The sequence below is a fragment of the Neodiprion pinetum genome, chromosome 7 (assembly GCF_021155775.2).
Source record: "Neodiprion pinetum isolate iyNeoPine1 chromosome 7, iyNeoPine1.2, whole genome shotgun sequence".
Taxonomy (NCBI): Eukaryota; Metazoa; Arthropoda; class Insecta; order Hymenoptera; family Diprionidae; genus Neodiprion; species Neodiprion pinetum.
In genome coordinates, this window is record NC_060238.1 from 6797604 (window position 1) to 6825543 (window position 27940).

General features: G+C 36.9%; 1 protein-coding gene across 1 annotated transcript in view; it reads right to left on the reverse strand.

Moving 5' to 3' along the window:
* Nucleotides 1-751: 751 nt before the first annotated feature.
* Nucleotides 752-27940, reverse strand: part of fax (failed axon connections) — a 36280-nt gene continuing 9091 nt past the window's right edge. Inside the window, exons 2-4 of the mRNA XM_046636437.2 lie at nt 4472-4810; nt 3286-3423; nt 752-3045 (exon numbers count right to left, since the gene is read on the reverse strand). Coding sequence (XP_046492393.1) covers nt 2689-3045; nt 3286-3423; nt 4472-4810 — 834 coding nt within the window. The 3' untranslated portion in view covers nt 752-2688. The remainder of the gene's footprint in view (nt 3046-3285; nt 3424-4471; nt 4811-27940) is intronic.

Here is a 27940-nt window from a genome sequence, read left to right on the forward strand (position 1 = left end):
TCGCAGATATTGAATTCAATATTAACACGATACACAAATTAACGTATCGTGCGTTTGGCGCAGGTAACGTATAAATTCTTTTTTTTTCGATCACGACTTCCTTCCGGGCAAGTGATTCGTTTATTCATACAGGTTGATTACGAATTGTCATATCTGCTAATCAGGACAGCATTATCACTTATGGTTAGTTACGAAGTGAAGACCGAAGAACAGTACGTGAGCAAATTACCGTTCGTATGCCCATCCTGCAGTATATATACAACTTACTGTGATTAGCATTACGTGCTTGTTATACCTATAATACAGTAGTCCAAAGGTATAAGGTACATGCGTAGAACTTGGTTGCAGAAATTTAAATTCTACAAGTGGCCAAGAAAAAATACACGTAATCGTATTCATGCCGGTGATATTGTTGAACGTCAGTAGTATGTATAGTAAATATGGTTTATCACTGACTTATTGATACTGATTTATAACAGTTTTAAGGCGTAAAATCAAATTGACCGTCAAATATTTTATAATTTCACAAGACGCCGAAATACGAGAATGTTTTTTTTCTATCATATTTCACCGCGAAACGACTAATTTGTAACGTCTATTTGAAAATGACTGAAAAAAAAAAATTGACAGTGGAATAGGAATTTCGAATTATTTAATCGAAGTCATGGGCTGGAGCCTGGAGTACTTTTAGAATTGAAGAAATCTGACAGCATACACATTGAATTGTACAGCTATTATTTATAAACACATTTTATTTATTCATATATATATAATTAATAAATGGTGATATACAATATAATGACAATGAAATGCGTAGCGCCGATCATAGAACGAGCAGTCATAATGTAATAATTATGAATAATATTAATTCTTACATTATCCTTACATACTTGGGTTTGTCTATCTAACGCGTTTACAGTGTTATGTGTTGTTTTCTTTAAACTTTAATTTTTTCTATCTTATTTTAATCAATCGTAATAATAATATAATAATATAATAATATAATAATAATAATAATAATCTACTTAATTACAATTCATTTTGTCTTCATTGTTATATTCGTGATGTGTCATGCGCGCGACACTTAGGGAAATAGCGTCACTTTGATGTTCGAGGATAAATTAAATATCTATAACGTCAATCTTTTACTGTATGAAAGACATTCGGTAAACTTATATCTTATTTTGATGTTACACAGTTTAGAACTGTACTATATTTCAGCCTACGTACCGCGCACAAATTTTATTCACATCACGTTGACGTGTATCTTGTTAATTTACGTCAAACTTGATGTATAAATACATACATATATATATTTATAGTTATATATGTGTGTCTATATACGTGATTTTAAAAACGATTATATATCTATTACATATTACAAATGGCGTTCATCTTTTACTTATGTATTCCGGGTGTATTCACTTACACAATTTTTTTGTTCCATTTATTTATGTATATATACACATAATTATGTGTATTGCATATATATACACATAAATTGTTGACGAATAGTCACATTGGGTCAATGCTTGTCTGGATTATTCATAAAAAACGTAAAAAAATCTACTGGTACTGATGGGAATGAGCTGTGACGAATGAAAAATGTTTGAGCCCGGTTTACAATGAAAACGATTCACATAATAGAGTGGACAAAGAAAATGGAAAAATAATGTATTAATGTATGACGTGAATTTAATATTATTAATATATTCATGCACGCTTTGCTAGATAGAGATCTCACGCCATTTTTTTCTTTTTTGTCTTCCTGCGTTCAAAGTATACCAGGCTTTGGTTTATTCTAGTCCACTAACTATACTAACAACTTGAAAATTTTCTACAGTAAAATTTTAACAAATGTTCTTTTCTAGCGCCGATTTCGTTTTTAGTTTAAAAATTTTTTTTAAATACTCGTACGTGTCAAAATTTTTCATTTTGTTGCCGTCGTTGAGTTGGATCTAGTGGACTAATGAGGCTATTCTTTAAGGTTTAATGGAGTTTCTTAGCTGTAACTTTCGTTCAGAGCAACTTCATATTTACAATAATATTCATTCTCTCATATCTTTCGACAATAAAATTACACTTAAAAACTTACGTCCCATCACACACGATGATGTAATAGACAAACAAATTGTAACTTGGAAATTTCTTTTATACCTCGCATTTGATGCATGATTAAGGAATACGTTATTCTCTGTTTTCGTTTCGAATAACAAAAAGAAAAGGACCAGATGACGGTTACTCTGATAGTCGAAATTATGTATCGACATCGTGCTTGGTAGTAGGAAATCTCACTTTCAACCTTGTTTCGTTATTGTGGTTTAATCTGACAATAAGTAGTCTTGTATATTGTTGAAACGCTATTTAAATTGTCAACACGCATATGCCTGATTTTCTGCGATCCACTCATTAACTCATTCGCTTACCTACGTGCTTGCAAAATAGCCTCACTAGATGAGAATAAAAGAAGAGGACGGGGACATGGATCGACAAGTCGACAATGATGAATAACGATGTTGATAATGACGTGTAAATGACAATGGCCGAAGTAATAATATTGTATACATGGGTTGTGTGTCAGTTTATAAGTAGAGAGCTTTCCTCCTCCATCCTCGTTCTCTCTCTATCTCTCCGTCAGACCATTAAAACGATTCTTCATGTTTACTCCTGCATATTAAGAGCAGCAGTTTATTTACCATCCTTTTCTTTGTCCTTATTTTCCTCGACCTCTTTGTCCTTCTCAACGTCTTTTTCCTCCTTATCAGCCTTTTCCTTGTCTCCCTCTTTCTCTTCCTTTGACTCTTTAGTCTCCTTGGCTTCCTCCTTGCTTTCTTTCTCTTCCTGTTTCACGGGTTTTGGCAAATGCGTGTTCAAATCAAGTGTGCTACAAATGTCGTCCCAGTCAGGGAAACAACGTTCCTTCATACGCGAGCAGTGGCCAACCAAGTTTGCGCAACTCTCCTGCATGTAGTCCCTCAGCGCGTAAGGAGTATCCTTTTCGATGTACAAAATCTGGGCCAGGTTTGAGAAGGCGACAACATCCAACTGTGCATAAAGAAGTTACAACATATATTTCAATTAATATTCATTCTGTACAGCGGAGTATTGTAATTTAAAAAGTAGAATCAAATTTTATAGAAAAGACAAAAGTAGAAAATCAGAATTATATAAATGTTCAAATTTTTTGCCAATTGAAAACTATGTGATAAGGTGTTATTTTATCACAGAAAAATATTAAAAACTACCATCTATTGTAAAAGTAAAGAAATATGTAGAATATTTTACCGTAGTTGGTTCATCTCCGAAGAAGAAAGGCTTGTCAGCAAGCATGTCACAGAGAACCTTCAGATCGTCGCATCCAAACTGGGCGACTTCTTCAGCGGTGTGAACTCCCATACCTTGGGCCTTGACTTTTCGTGCACACTGAAACAAATCCAATTACAATTCACTACAGATTGCTACAACGCTGCATTTCACACTCTCATCTCCCAAACTCAACCCTACCTCTAGTCTACCATCTAGGTATCAACCAAAGCTGTTGATAAGTGTAATAACTAAACGAACGTCAATATAGAAAAAAAAAAAAAAAAATTAAACACAATCATTAACGCACAAGTTGTATGATGGACAAAAAAAGATATTACAGTTCTTCAATTGGTATCGCAAAAGACTTGACAACAGTTGTTCAATATTGAAAGCTCTCTTTACATATTTGTTTTGCAATTTTATTTACTTGGTGTTTAAAAGAAATATATTTAAAGACGAGAACCAACTATTCATAACTCCCCAGAGTTATAAATAAAGAAGTTTGCGATTATCACTTTAAAAAAAACTCGACAAGAAAATAAAACAAAAAATGTTGATAGAGGTTGTTCTCATTTTCTCGTCGATTCAAATAATTCGTACCTTGTTAAATGCTGATCAATGCAACATTCAATAAAGTCATTAAGTAAATATTGGATACATCATATTCTGAGGATGGATATTGACGCTCCGTTAATCTCTAGTTTAGAATAAAACGAAGCAAAGCACAACGAAGCATTGTATAAAAGTGAAAAAATTTCAGATACTAATTAACATAGATAAATACTTGAAGTTTCTACTTTACACTAACTACTTGCAATATTCACAAACAATTAGCAAATTTTCAGGTACGATGTAATAGTTTAATTCGAAAAAGAACGCAAAGAATTACATATTAAAGATTCTCCCACATAACATGGTGTATTAGTTCCAATGGAGTAATGAACTATGGTAATGATACCAAAAGATTATTATTAGCACAACAGTATGGAAGTACCGATGAGAAATGTTACTCGATTATCTGTAGAAGTTATATTACATATTGCTTGGTGTCAGTTTATAATTATACTATAATTCATTTACAATTATGATAACACACAAGTAACTCAATATTATAACCCACAGCTCATGCTACACCAAACCGTAAGAGAGATAAGACGAAACTCACCTTGCGACTGAATGTGAATTTGAAGAAGAAGTTTAGTATCGCATTCGGAATGCGAGTGCCAAATGCATGCTGCAGGTTCACTTTGAATCCTTTGAGTAACAGGTCTGGATTTTTGGTACGCCACCACCAAACAACCCAAACAAGGTGGTTCTCAATCATAGATATCATTGCGTGAGAGATATTCCGTTGCTCTGGGGTGAGACCTGCGTCCAAATCTTTTCCATACTTCTGGCCTAGTTCCCGAAGGATTATTGCACTGTCAGCAATTTCTTCGCCATTCAGCTCAACAAAGGGAAGTTGTCCTTTCTTGGAACGGAATTTCAGCTTGTGGTCGACATTCTGGAAAAAGAAATGAAAAAATATAATAAGAGACTCCAAGCATAGTTGGTTACGTAAATAATGTTACGAAAAAATATCAAAAGAATCTCTGAAAAACAACTCCGACGTTTGGAACACAACAGAAAAAATTCAGCAAATTTCATAGATGAGTTTTGATAATAGAGTTTTGCACCGAAAATGGTGTTAAATTTTTCTAAAACTTATTTTTTCATTAAATAACGAACGAGCATTTTTTTTTTTTTTTGACTGTTCGTGAAACATGTCTGAGATATCTTTGGTGGATAAAATGGTTATTGCAAAATTTTGCATTTTGGAAGAGACATAAACTGTTTATTTTCACGAAGTCAAAGTTACGTTAACGTAACGGAATATTGCAATTAGCAGTCAATATTTTACAACTTTGCGTTGACTCTAGAGTAGTTATCTTTGCAAATTATGAGTATGGTTTTCTTCATTACTATTTACTGTATTCCAAACAATCCCGAAGTTTGAAAATAACGTTTTTTCATAGAAATGCATGGTTGCAATTGCACCAATGTTACCAAGTTCAGTCTCATTAAAAGGATGCCATGTAGTGAGTCGTTATCGACTGAGTAAAATGTCACGCACGTTGACTATCATCAGACCCTATAACCATCACTAACGTGGAAACACAACAGATAGCGGAATTTTATATGCGATACCGAACAAAAACATTAAAAAAGTTTTGTTTCGTGCAAGAATAACGCGAGAATATGTATTTTCGCTACTAGTGATAATTCAATGATAGGAATTCGTATTCTGGCATTATTATTGCGTAAAGCAAAATCTAAAATTTCACTGTTTGAAATTTTTTCGAATCAACGATGCGCAGGCACTGTCTAATAACAGTTAAATAAGCGACATTGTACCATAGCATACTCTCAATTTTCAGGAATTTAGAATATTACGCTTTATTGGATCTATAAATAATATTTCAGAGAAAATTCATAAAATTATTTGTGTAAAACTGTGAGTTATCCTCGAAACCTGCAGTACAATAAAAAGTTTTCTGAACAAGTGTTAAAAAACTCGGGAGTCTCAAAGAAGTTCAACCAGAGAAAATTTTCCGTCTTACGGGTCAAATCGGACTCTTACGAACGCTACTAGGGACAAATTCACGTTAAAATAAAAAAAAAAAAAAAAAAATCTATACAATCTTGAATTAAAAAATCGTCATTTCGTGAAAAGACAAAAGGATACAACGAAACGAAACAAACAGCACGCGAGCGTGGAACAATGTTGGTAGGAAGAGGAGGAGAGGGAGTCGGAATAGGATGAATTAAATAATGATCTCAACTGCGGCTTGGATTTTCTCTTGCGCGGGTGGATATCTGAGTGGGGGCGAGAAACGTCGCCCTGGTGGCGAAGGGGTGAAAGAGGGACGAAGAGAAACGGAGAAAGGCCGATGAACTCGCGTAGCAAGCAGCAGCAGCAGCAGCAGCAGCAGCAGCTTCCGTCGCTTGGCAACACCGCCGACGTCGCCGACGCTCGTATTGATCGCTCGACGCTCTCAGCTTTCGCCCGAGCTACCAGTCCTATCCATCCACAGGCCACAGGGACGCCCTGAGAGCTCAAAAGGGGTTTGACCGACTGTAACGGAGCAAACTGTGTAGCTGTACTCTACCTGCGGTGTAGCTACACGGAGCTACGCGCACACATCCGAGGCATGCGGTGTGTGAAGACGGGTCGGAAACGGATTCGTAGAGTGTCTAGCCAATCGAAACGAACGAGAAGATCCGAAGAGCGACGTCTCGACGTTGGCAAAAACCGTACCCCTACTTTTTCCGACGGTAATAAATGTTCACATCGCCATCGGGTGTGTTGTTTCGGAATGAATGGTCCTCGTCGTACGAAGTTATAGGAAGGGAGGAAAAAACCGTTGGAAAAATCTCGAGAAATGTTATTTGCACCAATGATGTTATACTCGAATAAACACAACACAGTCCCGCTATGTGATAGAAATGAATCTGACAATGAGGAAATTTGAAAAATTTGAGGAAAATTTTTATAATTGGAACTTTTGAAACGATTAGACTATTCTGTTCTTTTTTTTAATTAATGTGTTTCGAATTGTTTTGTTCACCATAGAATTGCCGGAAAAAAACAAATGGTTTGTCTCGGTGTGGTTGAACATGAATTTTTGTAAGTACGGTACAACAGATGTTCTTCGACAATTACATTAACATATTACAACTATAACGTAAGATTTCTGGAATGTTTTTCAAACAATTTGTAGGGATTTGGTCAGCTAGCAAAATGAGGCTAAATACATTAGAATCGGATCAAATAGACCAGAGTGTACCATTTTTAACGTTTAATAACGATAAAATGTTTACTGAAATTGTCAAATTTTGGCTTGTGCTATTCGAGTTTGCTCAGAATCATGTTTGCTATATCATTGCCGCAATTAAAATCGTTGGAGATTTTTTAAATGCTTTTTGCTTTCTTTTTTTGCTAAATTTTTATATCCACCATGGCGGTCATTCGTCCGTAATGGAGATTTTTATGCACGTTCAATTGCCACGTTTCCACTTTTTCATTGACATTTATGAGATGACATAAGAGAGATTGATCCAAGTTCAAAAGTTTTGTATCGTGCTCTACATGTTTTGTAAATCCAAGAACATTTCACCAGCAACCAAAGGGATGCGAAGGTCAAAACTAAACACAGTACCTCATTGAACCAAACATTTTTATATTAGTACAGTTGAATAAACATCACCACAATTTCTACCTATACTGTACTAACCTCAATTTTCTCTTTGGTATGCGTGTTAAAAATGCAGCAGTAACCGATGACTATGTAATCGAGAAACCCGCTTAGCGTTGGATGTTGTATAGGTAGGGTAAACAAACAAAAGATGAAGAAAGGCCCCAAAGTTTTTTTTTTTTTTTGTGGGGATTGGAGAAAATAATGTCTACCCTACCACATCGGTGTAGTTTACAAGAATGCCAAACACACCAGAGTGAAGAAAAATCGTCACAATATCACGCAACCAAGGAACCGTGAAAATTATGGAGCTGAAACTCTTCTCTTTGAGAGACTAAATATGTATGCGAATGAGTAGATTCAGCGTAAACCTCCACTTATACAATTTTATGTATATCCTAGTTTGCTACTTCTTCGAACACGCCGTTACAGTTCGAATGAATCAGGGTCGTTTGGTAAAGAATGAACGGGGAATATACAATCAAGCAGATTACAAGCAATGAACGGCATCAAATGAAGGAAGAAAAAAAACGAGAAAGATGAAAGAGAATAATCTCGGGAGAAAATAGCATTCATTATACGGTATATATATACGAGTAGAAGAGATGCGTCTAATAAAAGCCGGAATTGTGAACCTGAAGCCTGAGCATGCATGCGAGCCACTATAGCGCGCGTCTCGAGAGGTCAGCAGCCCATATCCTCTGCTCTAAACTGTCTCTCGTTACAGGCTGGCCCGTATTCGTACATCTATACTAACAGTATATATCAGATGTATGAGATAAATTGATGAAGCGATTTTTCAATTTTAACACAGAATTCTCTACTTATCAAGGAAACGATGCACTTTTAAACCAAAGCATGATTTCCATCGATAACTACTCATATTTGGACCGCATCATGATATGAAAATTGATGTGTGAATGGGACGTATGGGCAAATCACCGGTCAACCACGAAGAAATTTCATGTCATGACACATCAATCCAAGCGGATAAGTGTCCATAATCAGTTAGAAGTTTCATCGATATTTCTAGGATCTTCTCACTATGACGACACGACCAGAAACTCCATAAAATAATCAATGATTAATTTGTCTACACCTGAGATGTCAAGTAGCTCAATATGATTTCAAATTTTGAAGCTGACTCTCAAAAAGTGAATGCCCAACGTGTTGGATTCTAGCGAGTGGTCACTTTTCAAATAAGGAACGTTCTGATGAAATTCGATACAGTCCATGCAGCAAGAAACTGGGCGTACATCAGGTTTGAAAGTAAAGAATTCTACCTGGTTCAATCACCGGCAGTTTGATTCGAAGATTTTGTAAAGATATGTGTATGGGATAATGGCTTCCATAGATTGACAACGTGACGAAAAAGGTATTCTATTCATCACACTTATTGCACGTCGTTAACCGCGAACCTCTCATGGTGAGTAAAGCTGTCAGCCGTTCTTCCGACGGTGAGCTCCGCATATCTAGCAGTCGGGGCAATTCGTGCAAGTACATCACGTACGGAGAACCAGTTAAGGGAGGCGATTTGTCTGGCGTAATAACAGTTTAGAGTAACTCGAGTTGTTTGTAGCTCCTGCACGCGGTCCAGAGTCTAGAGCCACCCGCCATGACGAAGTAGACACTTGGGTTATACACACTGGCATTATACATTCGTGTGTACAACATATTATGCTCCGCAAGTTATGTTGTACATAGACATACCTGAGTCCTAGGGGGCCCATTGACCCATGGCAGTATAAGGACCGAAAAGTCCGTTGGCCTACAATCTGAGGTCGTCGCATCAATTACACATTATTGTATGATAAGGTAATGGGCTAAAAGGCATATTCACAGTTCACTGCAGCTTTCAGCAACAACAAGACTAGGGAAAGATGACCATCTTTTCTATTTTAAATGAACTCTACACGCGTATATAAGTATATTCCTACGGTAGTTATATTATTAAGGCCGACGCCGTTACGACGAAGCGCATTGTCTAGGGGTTGTTTCAACCCTCTTCATCCATACATCATGTCCAGCGTTGGGTTTCAGGTGAGTCACCTCGTCTGTCCACGCGTGACACACATATTCCCTAAGCCATACAGGCTCGAGTTTGCGTGCAGCAATTCTGATGAGAATGGAATGGATGGCTTGGAGCTGTAAATGTTTGAATATGTTCGATTACGCGATCGATGAGACGGAAATGTGAGATCCGACTGCAGGACTTAAAGCCGACACCTAGCTTCACGTGACTAACGCAGCCTACATGGAGCAGCAACCAACCGTGAACACCCGGTACAGTCACATTGGAAATTTAAAGACTTTTCAGTCCTTTATTTACACACTCGCACCAGAGCCGAGCTGCTGTACCCTGTGGCATCAAGCTCCACGATCGACGTTTACAAGGGATCGTCGTAAGGGGGTCATTATTATGGTACCGTCTAATTTCGTATATATTGTATGTCAAGGGAAATGTTTTATGTAACTTGGTAATGCCCTGCTACCACCACCACTGCTACAGCTACTGTCAAAGTCGAGTAGAGGCCCGAATGAATGTCACACAAGAGCTTCTGAAAAGTGGTTATATATCGGTTACACGGATGTGACTGACTGACTGAGTACATCACACGTCATTTCCGGCCACAAGCTTCAACAATTCAACTAATTATGTTTGACGGATGTATGAGCGAATTGATCCTCCTCTTCTACTCTAATTCCAGCGGAGGTTAAAAATACTGAAAAATTAAACACGACACGAGGTTTCATGGATCTAATATAATCAACTTGGTCAGCTCGCTGAATTCGTTTGAAAATTCAAATCTTTTTCTTCGTTTCTGTTCATTCTTCGGAAGAACTTCAGATTTATGGTGGCGTTCAATATCTAGGTTCTATACCTACCGACAACGTCGCGTACTACAGTCTTAGTGACGGAAAGGTGTTTTGCACTTCACAAAGCTAAACAAAACCCAATTTTTTTTTTTGTATAGTAAACTTCGATATCAGCGAAGTTTTAAATTCTTTTTCTTTTTGAGAAAATAGCAGACATAACTGAGCACTTAAAAGAATCGTAATGTATTCAGAACAACAGAATTTAAAACCACTTTCGCAAAAATGTGTATAAAAGTGGGGTCTGCACTTTGATCCGATTTAGCTGTCCAATTTCATTCAACATCGACGATTTCAAAATTCTATTCTTCCCGCCACTCATTGGGGCTGATTGGACGATGAATTCACAGCTCGGGATCATAACTCTCCTATACGTTCGAGGTGCCGCAATCTGCTCCCACCTTCAAGAGTTGACCACTGATGATTATATCGTTCAATAAGCTCCGGTGATCGGATCACGGCTACTGAAAATTAGAGCAGATTGGAGGGCCCGAAACGACCAGAGATAACTGTAAGGCATGGACCTTCATTCAACCTGCCTCAAGAAGATATGGGGAAAATGGTCACCTTACCTTTCTTCACCTTCTCCTCAATCTCTTAAAACAACCTATACCTATATTTAGTTGACTGTATCGATGTTCTCAAACTCAATTGTCACGGTAACCTACATGCATCAGTTTTTCGAAATCACGCAAGTAAAGTTATCGGTGAAAGTCAGAATAATCAATTGGATTTATGAAATGTAACCCCAATCTCAATGACAATCGAAGGACCCTATCAAGTACTATAACTCGCTCACCAGGTGCAATAAATGGTTGAAACCCAACGTAGGATCGCCTGCAGTAGTCGTCTCTATCCGAGGCACTTTTTCAGAGTCCAACGCTCCCTTTCTACTCACTCCCTACTGGAGTGGACTGTTCAGCGTCTATAAGGACAACGGGTTCGTCACATCTGCGTCACACATGGCCTGGCAGCGTCGAAGAGGAATCTTAATTTTACGGGTTTTTAGTTTTTACGCGGATGCGTGCGTTGCCCGTTGGGCTGTTTTTTCATTCCCCTTTATCTTCTTCCTTTTTGCTTCCTCCTTTAGCCGTAGCCAAGGTAGTCATAATTTGAACCAATTTTGATTTGAACCAGACTTCGGACCGGATTCCTCGATGACCGTGTAAATGAACACGAACATTAAAAAAACCGGCGCCGCAGGAAATATATCCAAGAGTTTGAAATAGTTAAACTGTATAAACTGTAAAAGAGGGAGAAAAAAAACTCTGTCAATCATCGAACATAGTGAACCCTTTATTTTTCGGATAACGACTCGCGTTTGGTACTATAACCGGTTGATAAGACATACTTGAATCCGAGAGGAGAACACGATAACTTCTTTCTTAATTTATTTACCATTATCAAAGTCAAAGTTAAAAATAGCCACGTTATGGATATAGCAGCGGGGCCCCGTGCATGGTATAGTATTACACGGCAGGTTTTCATGATAGGATTAACGTAGGTATGCACTTCACATACCAGAGCATGTTAGCTTAGGTTCAAAATTCAATATACAAATACGGGTCGGTACTATCTCTCTTCGCTGTGGTCTGTATTGCGTTGATGAGGAAAAACGCCGCTTTCTCCATCAGCTCTGTAACCATTATAGGTATGCTCAATCAGTGATTCAAACGCCTGAATATCGTTTACTTGACCACTGGCATTGAACACGTTTACTTCAATGGAAAAACAAAAATTCAAAGTATCTTTGATTCCAATTTATAAAAATACTCAATCATAGAATGAAACTTCCTTACTGATATCAGTCTATCGATGAACTTTCAGTACAGCAATACTGTAGTTATTTCACTGACGTGCACAAATGCGTTCGTAGAATCAAGTCTCTATTACTTTCATCGTGGCAACATGGTCGTGTCACTCATCGTCAGCTTCTGGTATCCGAGAGCCTCACCCATTCCATTCCCTTCACTGCGTATCATTTTCTCCATCAAGTACAAGCCTCGGCGATGTTATTCTTCGACTCTAATTACACCTTCCGACGAGATGCATGGCAAAAAAGGGCGGGTACACCCGAATACTGACAGCACTGTAATTGCATGGCTATGCTTGAAAATTGTTCCGTTCATACTTCTTTTGCACTCTGCTCAAAGATTTTCCCGATTCTTCGACCGCCGGAACCGTTGGATCGGTAATTCATTCGGTTTACAGCCTATATAGACTGCAACACAGATCAAACTTCTAGGTAGACGAACGGCAAACTGTCGGCTGCTTGTGAGTCAACCGATCCCGCGTGTCCTATCGCTTTGCCTGACCGTAAAATTTTATGTGTTTACTGTCCTCGAGAGCCATTGTTGTCCATCGTATAACCGAACTCCGTGATAGTATATCCTGGAGGCGATTATATGGCGAGATCTGTGAGCTCAAAGCTTAAATGCGGATAGTCAAGATACAAGGGCAGGCGGTTTTACGTTTCTAACAACCAAGAAACGATGTAAGAAATTAAACAAACCGCATGAGATGTACAATCTGCTCCGACTTTGCAAGCTGTTATTCATATCGTGAAATCGCATGCACTACTATTTGTAGTTCTTGGATGAATTGTGTATATATACTAATATTAACAAGCGGCATTCGTTCAAGTAAAAGCAAACAGTTTCACTTCATTCGCAATATCCGATAGAACATAATTTTCATAAACTCGGAATGCCAGACCACGACTTAGGAATGTATTTATATTTCTAATCCACGTTAGATCTTTCACGTAGAAATATTTATGTGCCTACATACGTGCAGGTACGGTACGTGTTCAATACGTGCTTCACAGAGTGGAATGCTTTGGCGCTTGCAATTTGTTGAGGTTAGACCACTTTACGTTATCTAGATGATCTATGGTGATATATCCGTTCTTTTTTTCGATCGATAACGTATTTAGTGAAATACCCGGGACACGACTCGGACAGGAAATTCAATTTCGTGTTATTCCGTTTCAAAATAAAGATTTACGGTAATCCCGAGTACCTTTCGTACTGCTTAGTTGCCTAACATCCTGATGGATTCCTTAACGTGACTAATACGTTACGCACACCGCAAGGGATAACATATAATGCTCACATTGTAATTCAATTTGTTTATGCGCCCCATACTATTTTCAACAAAGGCCAGTGTACCTATAAGCAATAGCTCGAGACAAAAATCTGAGGATAAAAGTAGACCGACTTGCCTAAATGCAGGCGGGTACGTTAAACGTCCTGAACTGCGCATACTCGAGATTATCGATTTTCCATTTCGGGATTTTTCCATTTCATATTTATTTATGTATTCATTTTCATATATTTATGATCTTCCGAACAGCCAAACTCCGAAGCCTGAAAACCCCGAAAGTGCACAAAGTGGATGATGCAGAGTTTCAAAAAGGTGAGTTCTTTGTTTGTCAACTATGGAGATTAATTTTTCGGAACTCTGACTTTCGGAGCCTTGCACTTTAGGCATTTTGTAACTCTGGAACTTGGTATACCGAAATTGTGACGTTTCGGAATTTGGAACATCTGCTTGAAAGTTTTCAAGTATTTTGTGATTCAGAATTTAAACCCCATCCATCATTATCAACCCGTAGACCTTGAGTTGTTCAAGGGTTGGTAGTTGTCCTGGTCGAAAAGAAACATGAATCAAGAAAACGGCTGCGCTGCTGGTTCGAAGTTTACTTGCTTAGTACCTAAGTAAATCAATATTTGGGTAGTGTTTCATCATTCCAAATTATTTCTGGCTCAGCAGAGTTTCGAACTCACTGCACATTGTATATCTCAAAAGAACACCACGTGATTAGATAATCAACATGATCAATACGTTATAAAACATTGAAACTAAAAATATACTGCTTTTATTTCCAGCTCCAGTATATGGTACACCTCATCTTTACATATATATATCCTTCGAGTGTGATATTTAACAACTTCATCGTAAACCATTCGAAGTACGAATCACTTCTGTACCGTAACGTCATAAAGTTGATCAATCTAACCAGATGTAACAGGGTTTTTATATGTTAGAAGGTGAACGTCTACTGTCATGAGACGGTGCCTGCATGCCAACGCGTTCTTAAATTACACCGCGACGAAAGGCAATACTGCTTGCGATAATAAGGAACCATACTGTGATACTCGTATAGGTGTGTGAATTGAAACGATGCTGCGAGGGGACAACTACAAGGGGACGAATGGGGTGTGCTACAATAGTGCGGCAAGTCATAACCGCGTATATAATACAACCGTACGGGAATTACGACTAACAACGTTAGCGCTTATTCGATGGTTAAGGAAGCACGCAGCAGCCGTTAGCGCTCATTAACAGGACGATTAGCAGCCGGCTCGCTTTGTTCCTCCGTGCATTGCGCATGTAACACAAAGAGAAAAAAAAGACCGCCTATGGTTGACGCCTGTGCGTAGATTCTCTGGAAGACGTGTATAATGCACGAGCCAAGTGACGAGAGAAACTCTGCAAAAGATGTTGGAACGATACAAATGCGTATCAGCATGGTGCGTCCGGTAAAAAATCCATAACGAATTCAAGAATATTTTCAGATTATTCAAGAACATTTTGGATAAAATAAGAATGCGCGGATGTAGAGGGCATTGTACATAATCGGCGCGACGTACAAGATAGATGTACGTTATTTCTATACCAGCCTGTTAGTAAGAAAAAATTTAAAACGCGATTCGATGCGGAATAGTACTTTTCAAAAACAGTTACTCGGTGAACATAAATAAATATATCATTCGCGGCAAACGTTAAAAATAGAATACTTCTAGGACACAAGAAAAATTCAACAATGTTTCCAAAACTTTTTACGCACAAGCAAAATTCAAGGACATTTCCAGGACCTTAAGGACTTCCAGAACCACTGGACACCATGGAATCAGAAAAATATCATGGTAGTCGTCGTTTTCAGAAAATTCATAAAGAGAGAGAGAGACTTTCTTCCAAACTCTACTATAATAAAAAATATAATATAGAAATCAAGTATTAGTTGTACGAAATAGTTAGACGCTAACATCTAACTATCTATACTCAAATCTGTATAGGTATACCGATGATTATTCTACGTTATACAACACAACGCAAACTTCCTTGCAGACTTCTGTTTTCATTTTTGTCATGCATTCCGCATTTTGGTAGTAGTAGTGGCAGCGAGAAGATGAGGATACATTCATTCAAAGTTCGTGAGCTGCGGCCTCCGGCTTGCACTTTACAATCTATCCGTACCGATCTTGACGCGACGTTCCGGAATTCACTCGGCCCCCAAAGACTTGTTCGTTTTCAGGTCACTAGAGCCGTGAGCAAGACGTCGGAATGTGGCACTTCCGCTCATGCCCAAAGCCGTGGCCGTTGGATGTTTTGTTTGCAAATCAACGTGCGCATGCACTTGCGACAGTTCCTAGTATAGCACCGGCACGTCCGCAGACTGCAGGACAGGTGAGATGGCCTTTGTTGAACGGATACACGCGTGCGTGCGTGCGTATGTGTGTGAGTTATACGTGCAACGTATACGCACTGCATTTGCATATATCGAGACACACGTTGTACCTCTTACGGAGTAGTTCGTATAATAAAACCAGTTATCGGACTGCGATAAACAAGAGACTTGTAGGATGTACACGGATGTGGATCTCCTCTTTTTCTACTTGACACCGGACTTCGGTAACGCTTTCAAGATCCTTGTGTTGTACCTACGATTACGGTTTCACTTGGTGAACGAATATAACTAGAGCTTGGATAAATACGTATTTGAATTTACAAAATATGTAAAGATAATGTAGATTTAAAAAACTAAAATATGAAAAATAAAAACTGCATTTTCTGGTTCCAAACATCACACTTTATGTAAAAAAATCAAATAAGAAATGAAAATGGTTCGAATAGAAAATATGAATTTACGTATTAATCCGGGACCTGAATATAAGAATGTGTATGTACACTTGGGGACAATGAATCTGAGACAGTTAATTTTTTATACTAGACAGTTATGTTGGCAACACAGAGAAACCTACAGCGCCATAGTCGGCCGAGCGTGAAACAAACTCAATCTCAATAAACAATAAACATAACATAACCCATCACCGTGTCGATCCAACAAGTCATTATCCCCACGGTATTGTAAGGTTAGATTCAACGGTCATGGGTTACGTTATGTTTATTGAGATTGAGTTTGTTTCGCGCTCGGCCGACTATGGCGCTGTAGGTTTCTTTGTGTAGCCAACATAACTGTCTAGTGGAAAAAATTAACCGTCTCACAATCAGATTCATTGTCCCCAAGTGTACATATAGTTCATCGACGAGATAATTAATACAATTACTTTTATATGAGTATAAATGAAATATGAGCCAAGTTTGTATATGTATAGACATAAAAAGTAAGGCAAGAAGTGTAAAGAAACCATACGATCGGCATGAAGAGCATCAACTGATCGTCAAAATTATCTTATACCGCCCGCATAGTTAGATGAATGGATCTAATTTCATTCAAAGAACCCGTCTAACTTTTTATGCTGTAGGAGTAGTTCAGTCAGTGATGAAAAAATCACGTTCTCTTTGTCATTTCAAATCGTTGGGTGTCATGGTGATGGCGCGGAAGAAAATGACGTATTTCTCCTTTTTCTTGTTGTGTGAAAAATGATAAAGACTTGTATAAGCTGAAGATCCAAAATTTTGAGAAAAAGTTTCCGTATATTGGTAATTGAAAAAAAAAAATTCACTTTTGATGACAATGAATTGCATTTACAATAATTATAACATAATTTATCTCAAAATAACTGTTGTACAGTTTGTAGCTGAGATAATGAAAAAAGAAAAATAATCATTTGAAATTGATGCCTCGCCTATTTAAAAAAAAAAAGTATCCTGAATAGTTTCAGATTTTTCGTTCAACTGCTCAATTATTAATAAATATATTAGTGATTTTGATAAGGACCTTTGTTAAAATTCTCAAAAACTGTATTTTTTATTTCAAACACTTCAAAACTGGGCCCATCGTGGGCCAATTTTTTTCCATTTTATTCCAGCACTTTCAATTTCTTTCGTCAACTAAAACATCGTTTGAACGGTCTGAAAACTTCCAAAAAAAAATTCTCAATACTTCTATTTTTGATTTAGAACATTTCTAGACCGGTTCCATTACGGATCGATTATTGCCTATATTTTGGCACATTCAACTTTCTTCATCATCTTGATAATCATTCTCAATACTTACAAATAATTGGGCAGTTGAATAAAACAATCTAAAATAATCCAGGCTACTGTTTCGGAATTGGGAAAATTGCAGAAAAATTTTTGAACAAAATCAAATTTGGTGAGAATCAGACATTGTTTGGGTTCGCATGGAATTCGGTATATATATTATATATACATCAAGTCGCGTCGCGTGGATTTCGTCGGGGGTAAGAATTTCTAATTCACACATATGTACAGCATAACCACACGTTTACATGTGTAACTAACGCCTCCTGCCGCTTTGGCGGCGCTCTTTCTTCAGCCTGAACGCTTATAATATATATATACACATATTTATATGCGAGACCGTTGACCCTTCTTGTCGCGCCGGCTGGTAATTCTAACGACGACAAATTTTTCTTTCAAGAATGGAATGTAAAATCCGCTCCTCTTGTCCCCCTTTCTTTACCACCATAATTTAAAAATCTTCTCGCGTCGTGGATCCGCAGTGTTACGATCGTTAATCCCCGGTAAGACAACTACGAGGTTTATAATAAGGGGAAAGAGATAGAGAAGGAGAAGAAGAAGAAGAAGGAGGAGGTCCAATTGAAGGATTAATTAATTAAACTATACAATGAGAGAGTAAATTGGTGGTAATGCGACGGTATGCAGTCTGAATCCTCTCTTCCTATCAGCAGAGAGAGCAGCTTCGACTCGACGCAATAAAGACGCGAGAGTCCCAACTGCAAGCTTCATCGGCCATAATATTATGTGTGGGTGGGTCTCCACTGATACCAAATTAAATATTATATATAAATGGTATGTGCACAGTACCGTGTTACATATATTATGCAACTAATTCAACTTTTTACTCTACGCTTCGCCCACCGCTTACATTCATTGAAATTCAAAATTGTCATAAAAAAAAAAAGTGTATTCTTCTTACGATCGTTACAACGTTATCAAAATAATACACCATTCGACTTTCGAATATGAATTAGCAAATTTCTTTCACTATTTACACCTCGAGGTCTTATTTTAGTAAAGTTTCCATACGATTTCCATAGCTTTCGTTCAATTTAGTTAGCACTTTTCTTTTTCTTCCAACGATTCTACCGATCAACGATGAAAAAAATTCTGTAACATTTCGAGGTTTCGTAACTAACAATGAAACGCGATACAGGAGACTGATTGCAAGATAATATTTATTTTGAATCGTATTTGTTCACGCTGCAGTGAAATATTTATAAAATAACTTGCTCGCCTTTCTGTCACACGTTTTTATCATCTGTTGCAGAGGAATGCTTTCGAAGCGAGAATTGTTGCCGACAGGCATAACAACATGAATCATAAGTAGTATATTCGACTCGAGTGAACGAGAGAGCGGTGCTTTTGAACTGGGGAAAATCTAATAATCGAATCCCCGAGCGAGTCTTCGTTACAGAGAATTTTTCCGCTTCAGCTCTCTCTATAAATAGTGTCTTAATAATACTTTCCATAAAATAATAAATATAACATATATACCCAGTAGAAATTAATTCTTCAAGTATCTCAATCTTCTTAAAAATCCGTCTCAATATTAATATTAAGCGTCGATTAACGATCGTCACAAAATTCGATGATGCGATTCACACCGAAGAATATCTGACGTGTGATTTTGCAAATGCAGTGAATACATTTCCGCCGTAGCATTATATTTTCCGTTGATAATAATAACAACAACAATAATAATAATATACCACGTATAGAATCCCCGGACTTTTATCACGTCGTCGAATTTTAATGTCCTTTCATCCCCGCGCTTATCAGGGTCGGATTTGTAATGCCTTTGGGGAGGTTCTTCGATAAACGATCGTCCAACTTTTACACGTACATTTCGTTAATCTCGTCGATCTCTGATCGTCGGTCTGCATGGGAGATAAGCCAGATAGTCACAACCTGAGGCGGCCTTCCTTACATCCATTTTGTGTAGCATTGACCCCAGCGGTTCAACTGACAATGAGCGGGGCCGGATCAATCTCATCGTCAGACTCCATTCTTGTATAGAATGCAGAGAGAGAGAGAGAGAGAGAGTTTGAATGCAGTTATCCGAGCGATAATTATACACTGACGTGACTCAAGTTATGCGTATATTTTATGTACAATACATTCACGTTCAGACGTATAATAAAACGTTCATGTTCTCAGGCTGCGTGGTTTTTACATGAACAGCGAGAAGTCGATCGGGTGCACGGTTGTAAAAGTGAAAATTAACATTCACAGGCTACGGTGGGATTGTTCGAAAAAAATTTCTTGCAATTTTTTTCTTTGAGTAAACCGTAAGCACTTGAATTTTCGAGTCAAACGCAATTTTTACTTTTTTTTCATTAGTATTTGGTACAATTGAACCGTAACATTGTATCGGGCTGAAGTTTTTAACGTTGATCGTTATTTAAAAATTATTAAAATGTCGTTATTTTGCAACTCTGAGATTAATTGAGATTTAGTAAATTGTTAATAATACAGCATCAACAAACTGAGACTCTGTAAATTCAACTTTTTTTTAGGTATTCTAAAGATGCAAAATGGTCAATTTTGTTACTAACTTCAGCCTCGTGACCGGGATCATTTCTAATTTTTTCAATGTGGGCAGGCATCAGCGAATATTTTAGGATAACTTTATCTACTTACGCTATGATTGCCAATTAGCTCCAGGCTCTAGCTGTAACGGATATGATAGTGTTGATGAATAAATTCAGAAAATTGTATGTCCCAAAATTGATACTTTTCATTAACTTTTGTTACAAAAATAATGGCATTATGAAAAAAGGCTTAGACGTCGATACTTCATTTCAAATAACTTCAAAATTGTTAAACATCCAGTAAATTCGTTCGATTTCGTTCAGAAGACCATTTTCACAACATCACTGAAATGGATATTATTATTTTTCAATAGTAGATTCGGTATCGCTAATTTGTTGATCATAACGAACATCGTTGAGCGTTTCAAAATTAAATGTTCAACAAAGCCAACATGATGGAAAAAAAAATAAAAATTTAGCTATCCCAGTGAATGTAGTCTTATCAATAAATGGATCTCTATCGTAGAGTGAAATCGAAGAAATCTACAAGATTGAAGTTAGTAACGTTAACCATTAACGAAGAATCTGAAAAAAGGAGCGTACAAAAATTTCAGATCGAGTTCCAAGAATAATCGAGTTTCTAAAATATTAATACGCTTTGCTTCAATCACAAGTTTTACTGAATTTCGGTACAATCGTATAAATATTGCCGAACAACGATCTTTCCTAAAAATACAGCGTTAAATAAATTTAACTCGATGCGTATTTACTGGATTTGTAACAATCTTCACATACCTACTGCTTTATTCGAATTCCGTGCAAAGACGCAGAACGAATGCATAAAAGCTATGCGACGCAAAAGCTGCAGTCTGTTGCCGGTATTAAACGGCTGGGTATTAAAATGACTAAGGTACTTATTAATTTATTTTTCTCCGAGCGTGCTAAAATTAGTTCACGCATCCCGTGCAGCGTATTACACATCTACCTTATACATTTTTGCGTCATGTAAACTATTATTATTATACACCGGCAATAATATCATTGATTCTACTACGCGTGCTGCTTATATATCCCACGCGAATGAAATAAAAGGACAATAAATTTGCATATTGTACAAAATATGATACGTGAAGAATTTTATTGCACGAGAGATTTAATTCTTGGGATTATTTTTTTTTTTTGTGTGTGTGTGTGCAATATGCTTTGTACAATATAAGAACGAAGCTTCAGGTATTTGAATTCACCGATAAACCATTTTGTGTAGGAATAAAAAAAACTAGAATTGCTGACTGGTGGAAGGACCGGAATATCGAATTTTCACAGACGCGAAAATTTTATTAACAGTAGAATCTAAATATGTGGACAGTTCAAGTACTGAAAATTGTAAACATAGTATAGAAAGGTCAAAACATCGAGAATCTGTATCAGATTTTATATTATCGAGAGGAATTCTGACGATTCTACAGTTCGGTATTCCATGTTCTGACCTTTCCAATCTTTTGCTTCTCCACACTTTGACTTTCAATAATTTTTAATTCTGTATGTTAAGTTATCGCTTTTTTAAAAATGCGATATTGCAGCTCTTCAATTTTTTGATAATTCTATATTTCGACCCCCCCATCCTCCACTTTTCAATAAATCTGTTCAGTTTTTTTTTTTTCTAAAATTAGAAATTCGTCCCTTTATCCAATTCTGTAGTGATATAAGACGTACAACTTTTCGGAAAATAAGCGTTCACGGTATAATAAGAGGCACAAAAGAATTTTTGCATACAAAGTAATAGAAAGTACTTTCCCTGTATGTAATAAAGGGGAACCGGCTTTGCACCGAAACTTTGAAATTTTTGCAACCTTTGTCAAAATAACTTAGCCGTCAAACGATTTTTTCAAACAAGTTCGATGGAAAAATGATGACTGCATTATTGTATACAGGAATTTTCGACCCTCAGGAACTCAAATTTGAAGTGATTTTTGAGCTGCATAGCCGGCGTTTCGGGAAGACAGAAAAATTGGAAGTTTTTTACGTTTCTCTCAAAAACTGCTATCGATAGATGAAAAATGACTTGAGCATCGTGTGGAGCAGAAAATTCTGCATCAAATTACGCCCTCGTATGTCTGAAACGGAATCGGATTAACAGATTAAAAAAAAAAAAAAAGGAAGTTATTTCACCAAAATTCCCTAGACCCCGTCGATAAGTAGGATTTCTTTTTGCTTAATTCGTTAATCCTACTCAGTTTTCGACACGCGAGGACATAATTCGGTGCAGAATTTTCCGCTCCACACGGTGGTCGAGTCATTTTTCATCTATCGACAGCAGTTTTTGAGAAAAACGTAAAAAACTTCAAATTTAACTGTTTTCTCGGAAAAAAAACCGGCTATTCAGCTAAAAAATGACTAACGAATTACCGAAAAAGGATTAACGAATTAAGAAAAAAGAAATCCTACTTATCGACGGATCGCGTCTAGGGAATCTTGGTGAAATAACTTCTTTTTTTTTGTTAATCCGATTCCGTTTCAGACTTACGAGGGCGTAATTCGATGCAGAATTTTCTGCTCTACACGGTGCTCTAGTCATTTTTCATCTATCGGTACCAGTTTTTGAGGTAAACGTAAAAAACTTGAAATTTAGCTGTTTTCTCGAAAAAAAAACCGGTTATTCAGCTAATAAATGACTTCAGATGTGATTTCCTTAGGGTCGAAAACTCTTCTACACAAAAATGCAGCCATATCCCGAAATTTTTTTATTCACTGTCAGACCTATTCTAACTGGAATAACACGGGTGCAACATGCATACCCATATTGTTCGAACACAAAGCGGTGAAGTTTCCATTCCAAGTCTCTATCGACAATATCTATGCACAATATACGTCGGCACGTACATGCATAGACGGTGGGTATATAATATCAAGCCGCGATATCCGGTGGTGGGTGTCACGTGTAGCATATGCGATTTGAATAGGATATAGTCAAACTGACGGCTCGCTGGCTATACCATTTACAAAATACAAATTGAAAAGGTTTTCCATTTTGTCATAATGTACAGAAATAATAATACGCCACATATTTTTGGCTGAAGAAACTGAATAAAAAATATATCTTTCTTCGAACTATGAATTGGATTTTTCATTTATTTTTTAAGATTATTAAAAATTTGTAAAACGGTATACTTGAGTAAATTCTTGGGTATAATTTTACGTCAATTTATCGTTTACGACAAATTTATCGAGTTTTCATTTCATCGATTTTCTTCGCAAGCTCTGCACGTGTTTTCGAAAATCTGGTGAATTTTTAATGCAACATACGTACATGCAATGCATTTTATATTATTTATTAATTGGTTTCAATAATCTGTAACAACAAAAGAAAGAAAAAGAAAAAGGTGTAGTCTAAGGACGATTTAAAATCAGTGTCAATTACGTGAAGTAACAAATGATGGACATCATGTAATTTTAAACCAAAGGAAAATGAAAGAAATGGACCAATTTTTTCTTTTATCTTATGAAATATACAGGCACGATTAATGTGCAATGTTTCGATGAAACGACTTTCGAGAAGTTCGAAGTCGTTTGAATTATATTGCATTCATATATACAGTGAAATGGGCAATTAATACCGATACGATGCATAGCGTATAATGTAAAAACGATGATCATCATCATCACAAACACACATCACATCACATATGATACAGAGGATGCAGACAAAGCTAATAGTATTTACACGAATCTTATCTTCGAAGTAAAGAAGAACGTGCGAGTGATAAAATTGAAAAATCTAACATACGTCACGGAATAAATATCCATCTCGTATAAACGGTAAAGTATCGAGTAAAAATAATGAGTCTAATGTATTCAATTATTGTAATAAGCTTTTAACACGCGTCGATGCAGAGTTTTATTATAATTTTATATATTCGACGAGACTATAAATTAATATAAAAATTGAAGGTGTATAAAAGTTGTGATTTTATTTTCACACGAAAATATCTATGCGATGCGTTTATTTCAAGTGCAGATGTACCGAAAAAATCGCTTAATTGATCTGTTTTTTAAAAAAAAGAGAAGCAGAGAAAAAAAGGAAAAGATATGAAGAAAGAAAAAATGTGCTCAGACTACGAATCATTTCCGAGCCATAGCAAACTGATACTACATACGTTAAATATAATTCTCCCCTCTGTACGTATTTGACGTCGTACGCTAACTGAGCAAGTATTACATATATATATATATGGGGCATGCCACGCCTATTCAACCTGGGTTTTACCCTTGACTTGGCGCGCGATTTTTTTTACGATTGCTCTCACTTTGAAAGGTACTCTGTTTTTTTTCGACTCAATTTGAATATTCTACGATCTTTGGAATCGTTTTTATCGACCGACCAAAATTAAAAATTTGAAAAAATTCTGAAAAATCCTGCGGCAAATATCAAAATTTTTAACAATAAGCTTGGACCCGGAGTGTGCCGATTTTCCTTTCTTACTGTTTTCAAGTTTATTCCGAAAAAAAAAAAAAAATGTTTCAGCAACTATCCATAGTAAAACGACTTTCGCTTCTGATTTTTTTAACGTTTTTGTTTTTCGAAAATTGCTCGAAAACAGTAAGGGAAAATCAGCCCACTCCGGGTCCAACCTTGAAAATTTTGATATTCGACGCAGGATTTTTCAGAATTTTTGCAAAATTTTGAATTTTGGTCGGTGGACAAAATCGTTTCCAAAAATCGTAGAAAACTCCAATTGAGTCGAAAAAAAATAAAACAGAGTACTTTTCAAAGTGAGAACAATCGTAAAAAAATCGCGCGCCAAACTGAGAGGTCAAGGGTTAAACCCAGGTCGAATTGGCGTGTAATGCCCCATATATATACATACATGTATATGTGTTGTTTGGACCGGTCGAGATTGAAGTTAAAAGCGTCACAGAGAGAAGGTCCTAGCGGAAGTTATACGTGGTGAATCCCGCGAGTGCAATTGAGGTTTATGCGCCCCTCGACCGAGAACGTTAAATTCGTTATAGAACACGAAGATACCGCACTGCATGAATCACAGGCTGAGGTCAGGAAGCGTTGTGATAAAAAAAAGGCGATTCCGAGTTTTAGGAAAAATTACGAAATATTTTCACCCATCAGCCCTTTTTTTTTCAAAAATTATTCAAAGACACGTAATTATGTCGTTACGAACTATAATGGAAGAAGTCACTGATGTGAATAATCGGTTTAACCCTTTGAGTCATAGCGATAAATATTCTTACCACCTACTTGGTATCCATTTTTTTTTTATAAATCTATAGAGAACTTTTCAACATATATCTTTGAGCTTTTTTGCCGTTTCCAATAGCGTACTACGATCGGTTTTCAATACTCGAGAGTAATTATTGCGATATAATGTGAATTATTATTGTTAGAGACAAATGGATTGAAGAAAATCGCGAAAATTTAAGGAATAATTCATTTCCAAGAAAGTTACATCGCTACACGTATACATGTTTTAAATAAATTATAAGTTTTTGGGGTCGTTGATTACGAATGTGAGATCGACATCTAAAAATTCAAAATGGCGGATCAAATATGGCGAAAGAAAATTCCAAATTCGATCAAGTCCGGAGAAAAAACTCTGTCCAAGGGTTTTTGGGGTAACTGATTATGAATTTGAAATCAGATTCTGAAAATTTAGTTTTGCGAATCCAATCAGTTACCTAAAAAACCCTTGCATAGAGTTTTTTGACCGGATTCTATCAAATTTGAAATTTTTGCTCGCCAAATTGGACCAGCCTTTTTTTTTTAAACTTTTTTTTTATTCTCCCACCGGCTAAAACTCAAGTTTGAGACCTCCAAATACACCATGAATTTTTGTAGAACCATAAAAAAAATTCTTAGAGGTCGTAAAATTCCATTTTCGATTTCCCGTTTAAACAACATGGGAAGCAGCCTGTTTGTTCCGTCTGTATTTGATAAGTCACGAATCCGAAACCTTACAACAATGACCATTACATTTTCTCATAGGAAATTTAATGCTCTACATAAAAGGTCTCTTGTCATTTTGTGATAAACCTCTTCGTTCAAAAGTTATTCAAGGTCAAAGTTGAACTCGGAGTAAATTTCAACATTTCACATCACCCAAGAAAAAAAAAAAAAAGAAAAAGAAGGGAAAAAAAAATGCAAATAAGATCCGATTTTCACGCACGGCGACGCAAAGCGACACGCTCAAACGCTCGTGGAGTTCCTCTTTCTCCTCTTCTATTCCTTCTTCTTCTCCTTCTTCCTTCTCCCCCAAGTAACGCCGTCGACGCAGGTATTGACCGCTTGTCAATACATGCCAACGAAGGTGGCCACCATCTCCTGGCCGAGACTGCAATACGACCAGAAGAGGAGGAGCGTATGTATGGGACATTCCACGAAGGACTGGTCAGGATGGAAAATTTGTGATTTGGAATTTGCTTTCTTTTATTCGCATGGAAGTACGGGTGGAAAAACAGTGCCTCGTTTCGTTCAATTTTCTTACAATCACACCTATCAGAGATACGATTTATTACGGTATTTAAAAAGCACTCGTGTTCTGAAATATAATTTTAATCTTTTTAATAAAATTCTTGGAAAATGATGAGAATTGGAATGAAATTCTTTGCATGAAAATGAAGACCAGTATTTCTAATAATGATAACCGAAAAGAAGCTCGTTTATCGAATTATAAAGTGACGAACTCGTATTGTAACATTGAGAATATTTGTCGATAATATTTCAAAATAAAATCGATCGATACACCCAAGTTTATTACAAAGATTTTAATATTAAAATTTAAAATGAAAGAAAAAAAAATAAAAAAAAAACTAGTAAAAATAAATTTGATAATTTTCTGCATTGCATTTTCGAAAATTTTTCATTGAAAAACACGCAATTTGAAGTGAAAGCAAAACACACACGCATTCAAATTCATGCATTGTTCAAAAAGTTATAAGCGTTTGAAAAAACTAGTAAACTATTGAAATTTTCGAAAATTCATATCTCGTGAAACGGTCGGGAAGAAAAAATTTGACAAAGTCAAAGGAACGTTCTTTCACAGAATGAAAAAACATAGCCAAGTTCCAGCCAGATCAAAAATGTGAAAATTCGCAGTAAATTGAGTTGGCATGGAATGCCCCATATATAGGTCGAACCGGTGGAACGCACCCATGTGCCCGTATTAAGCCCCCCGTCTTTTCCCTCCAGCGACCTCCGTCACGGTCCGCGTCGCATTCCTCGGTCGGCAAAAAGTTTTCCCTCCCTCGGCACCGCTGCAAGCTGTCTTCTGACAATGAGCTACTACGGGCAAGTTTAAGCCGCGTGTCACAACGCCATTTAAATGAATGCCGATTCGCGAGAACGACATCATCGCGGGGGTGCGTTCGACGCGATATTCGCATGTGACAGAGTTCTGCGTTACCGACCGAGTCACTTTTCTATTGTACTCCAAGCATTTCCGAGCAATTTGATATGCCCGTAACTGAGTTGGAAAATATTTCACTTGTCGCAGTAATTGTTAAGTGCGATTATATTCGTCGATGCTGTATTTTATACGGTTATTGCAACACTAGTTCTGCTCGATTAGTTTACGATGTTTTTTTCGTCAGGCAAGGGCGCTGACATTAAATTACCGCAATGTTGTTGTGAAAATATATCACGTTTAACCGTAATAAAAAATAATGATGACGAATAGTAAATGTTCTGGATACAGCTACAAAACTCATTTTCTTCATTTTCGAGTTATTCACGAGGTTGAAGTTAGTAAC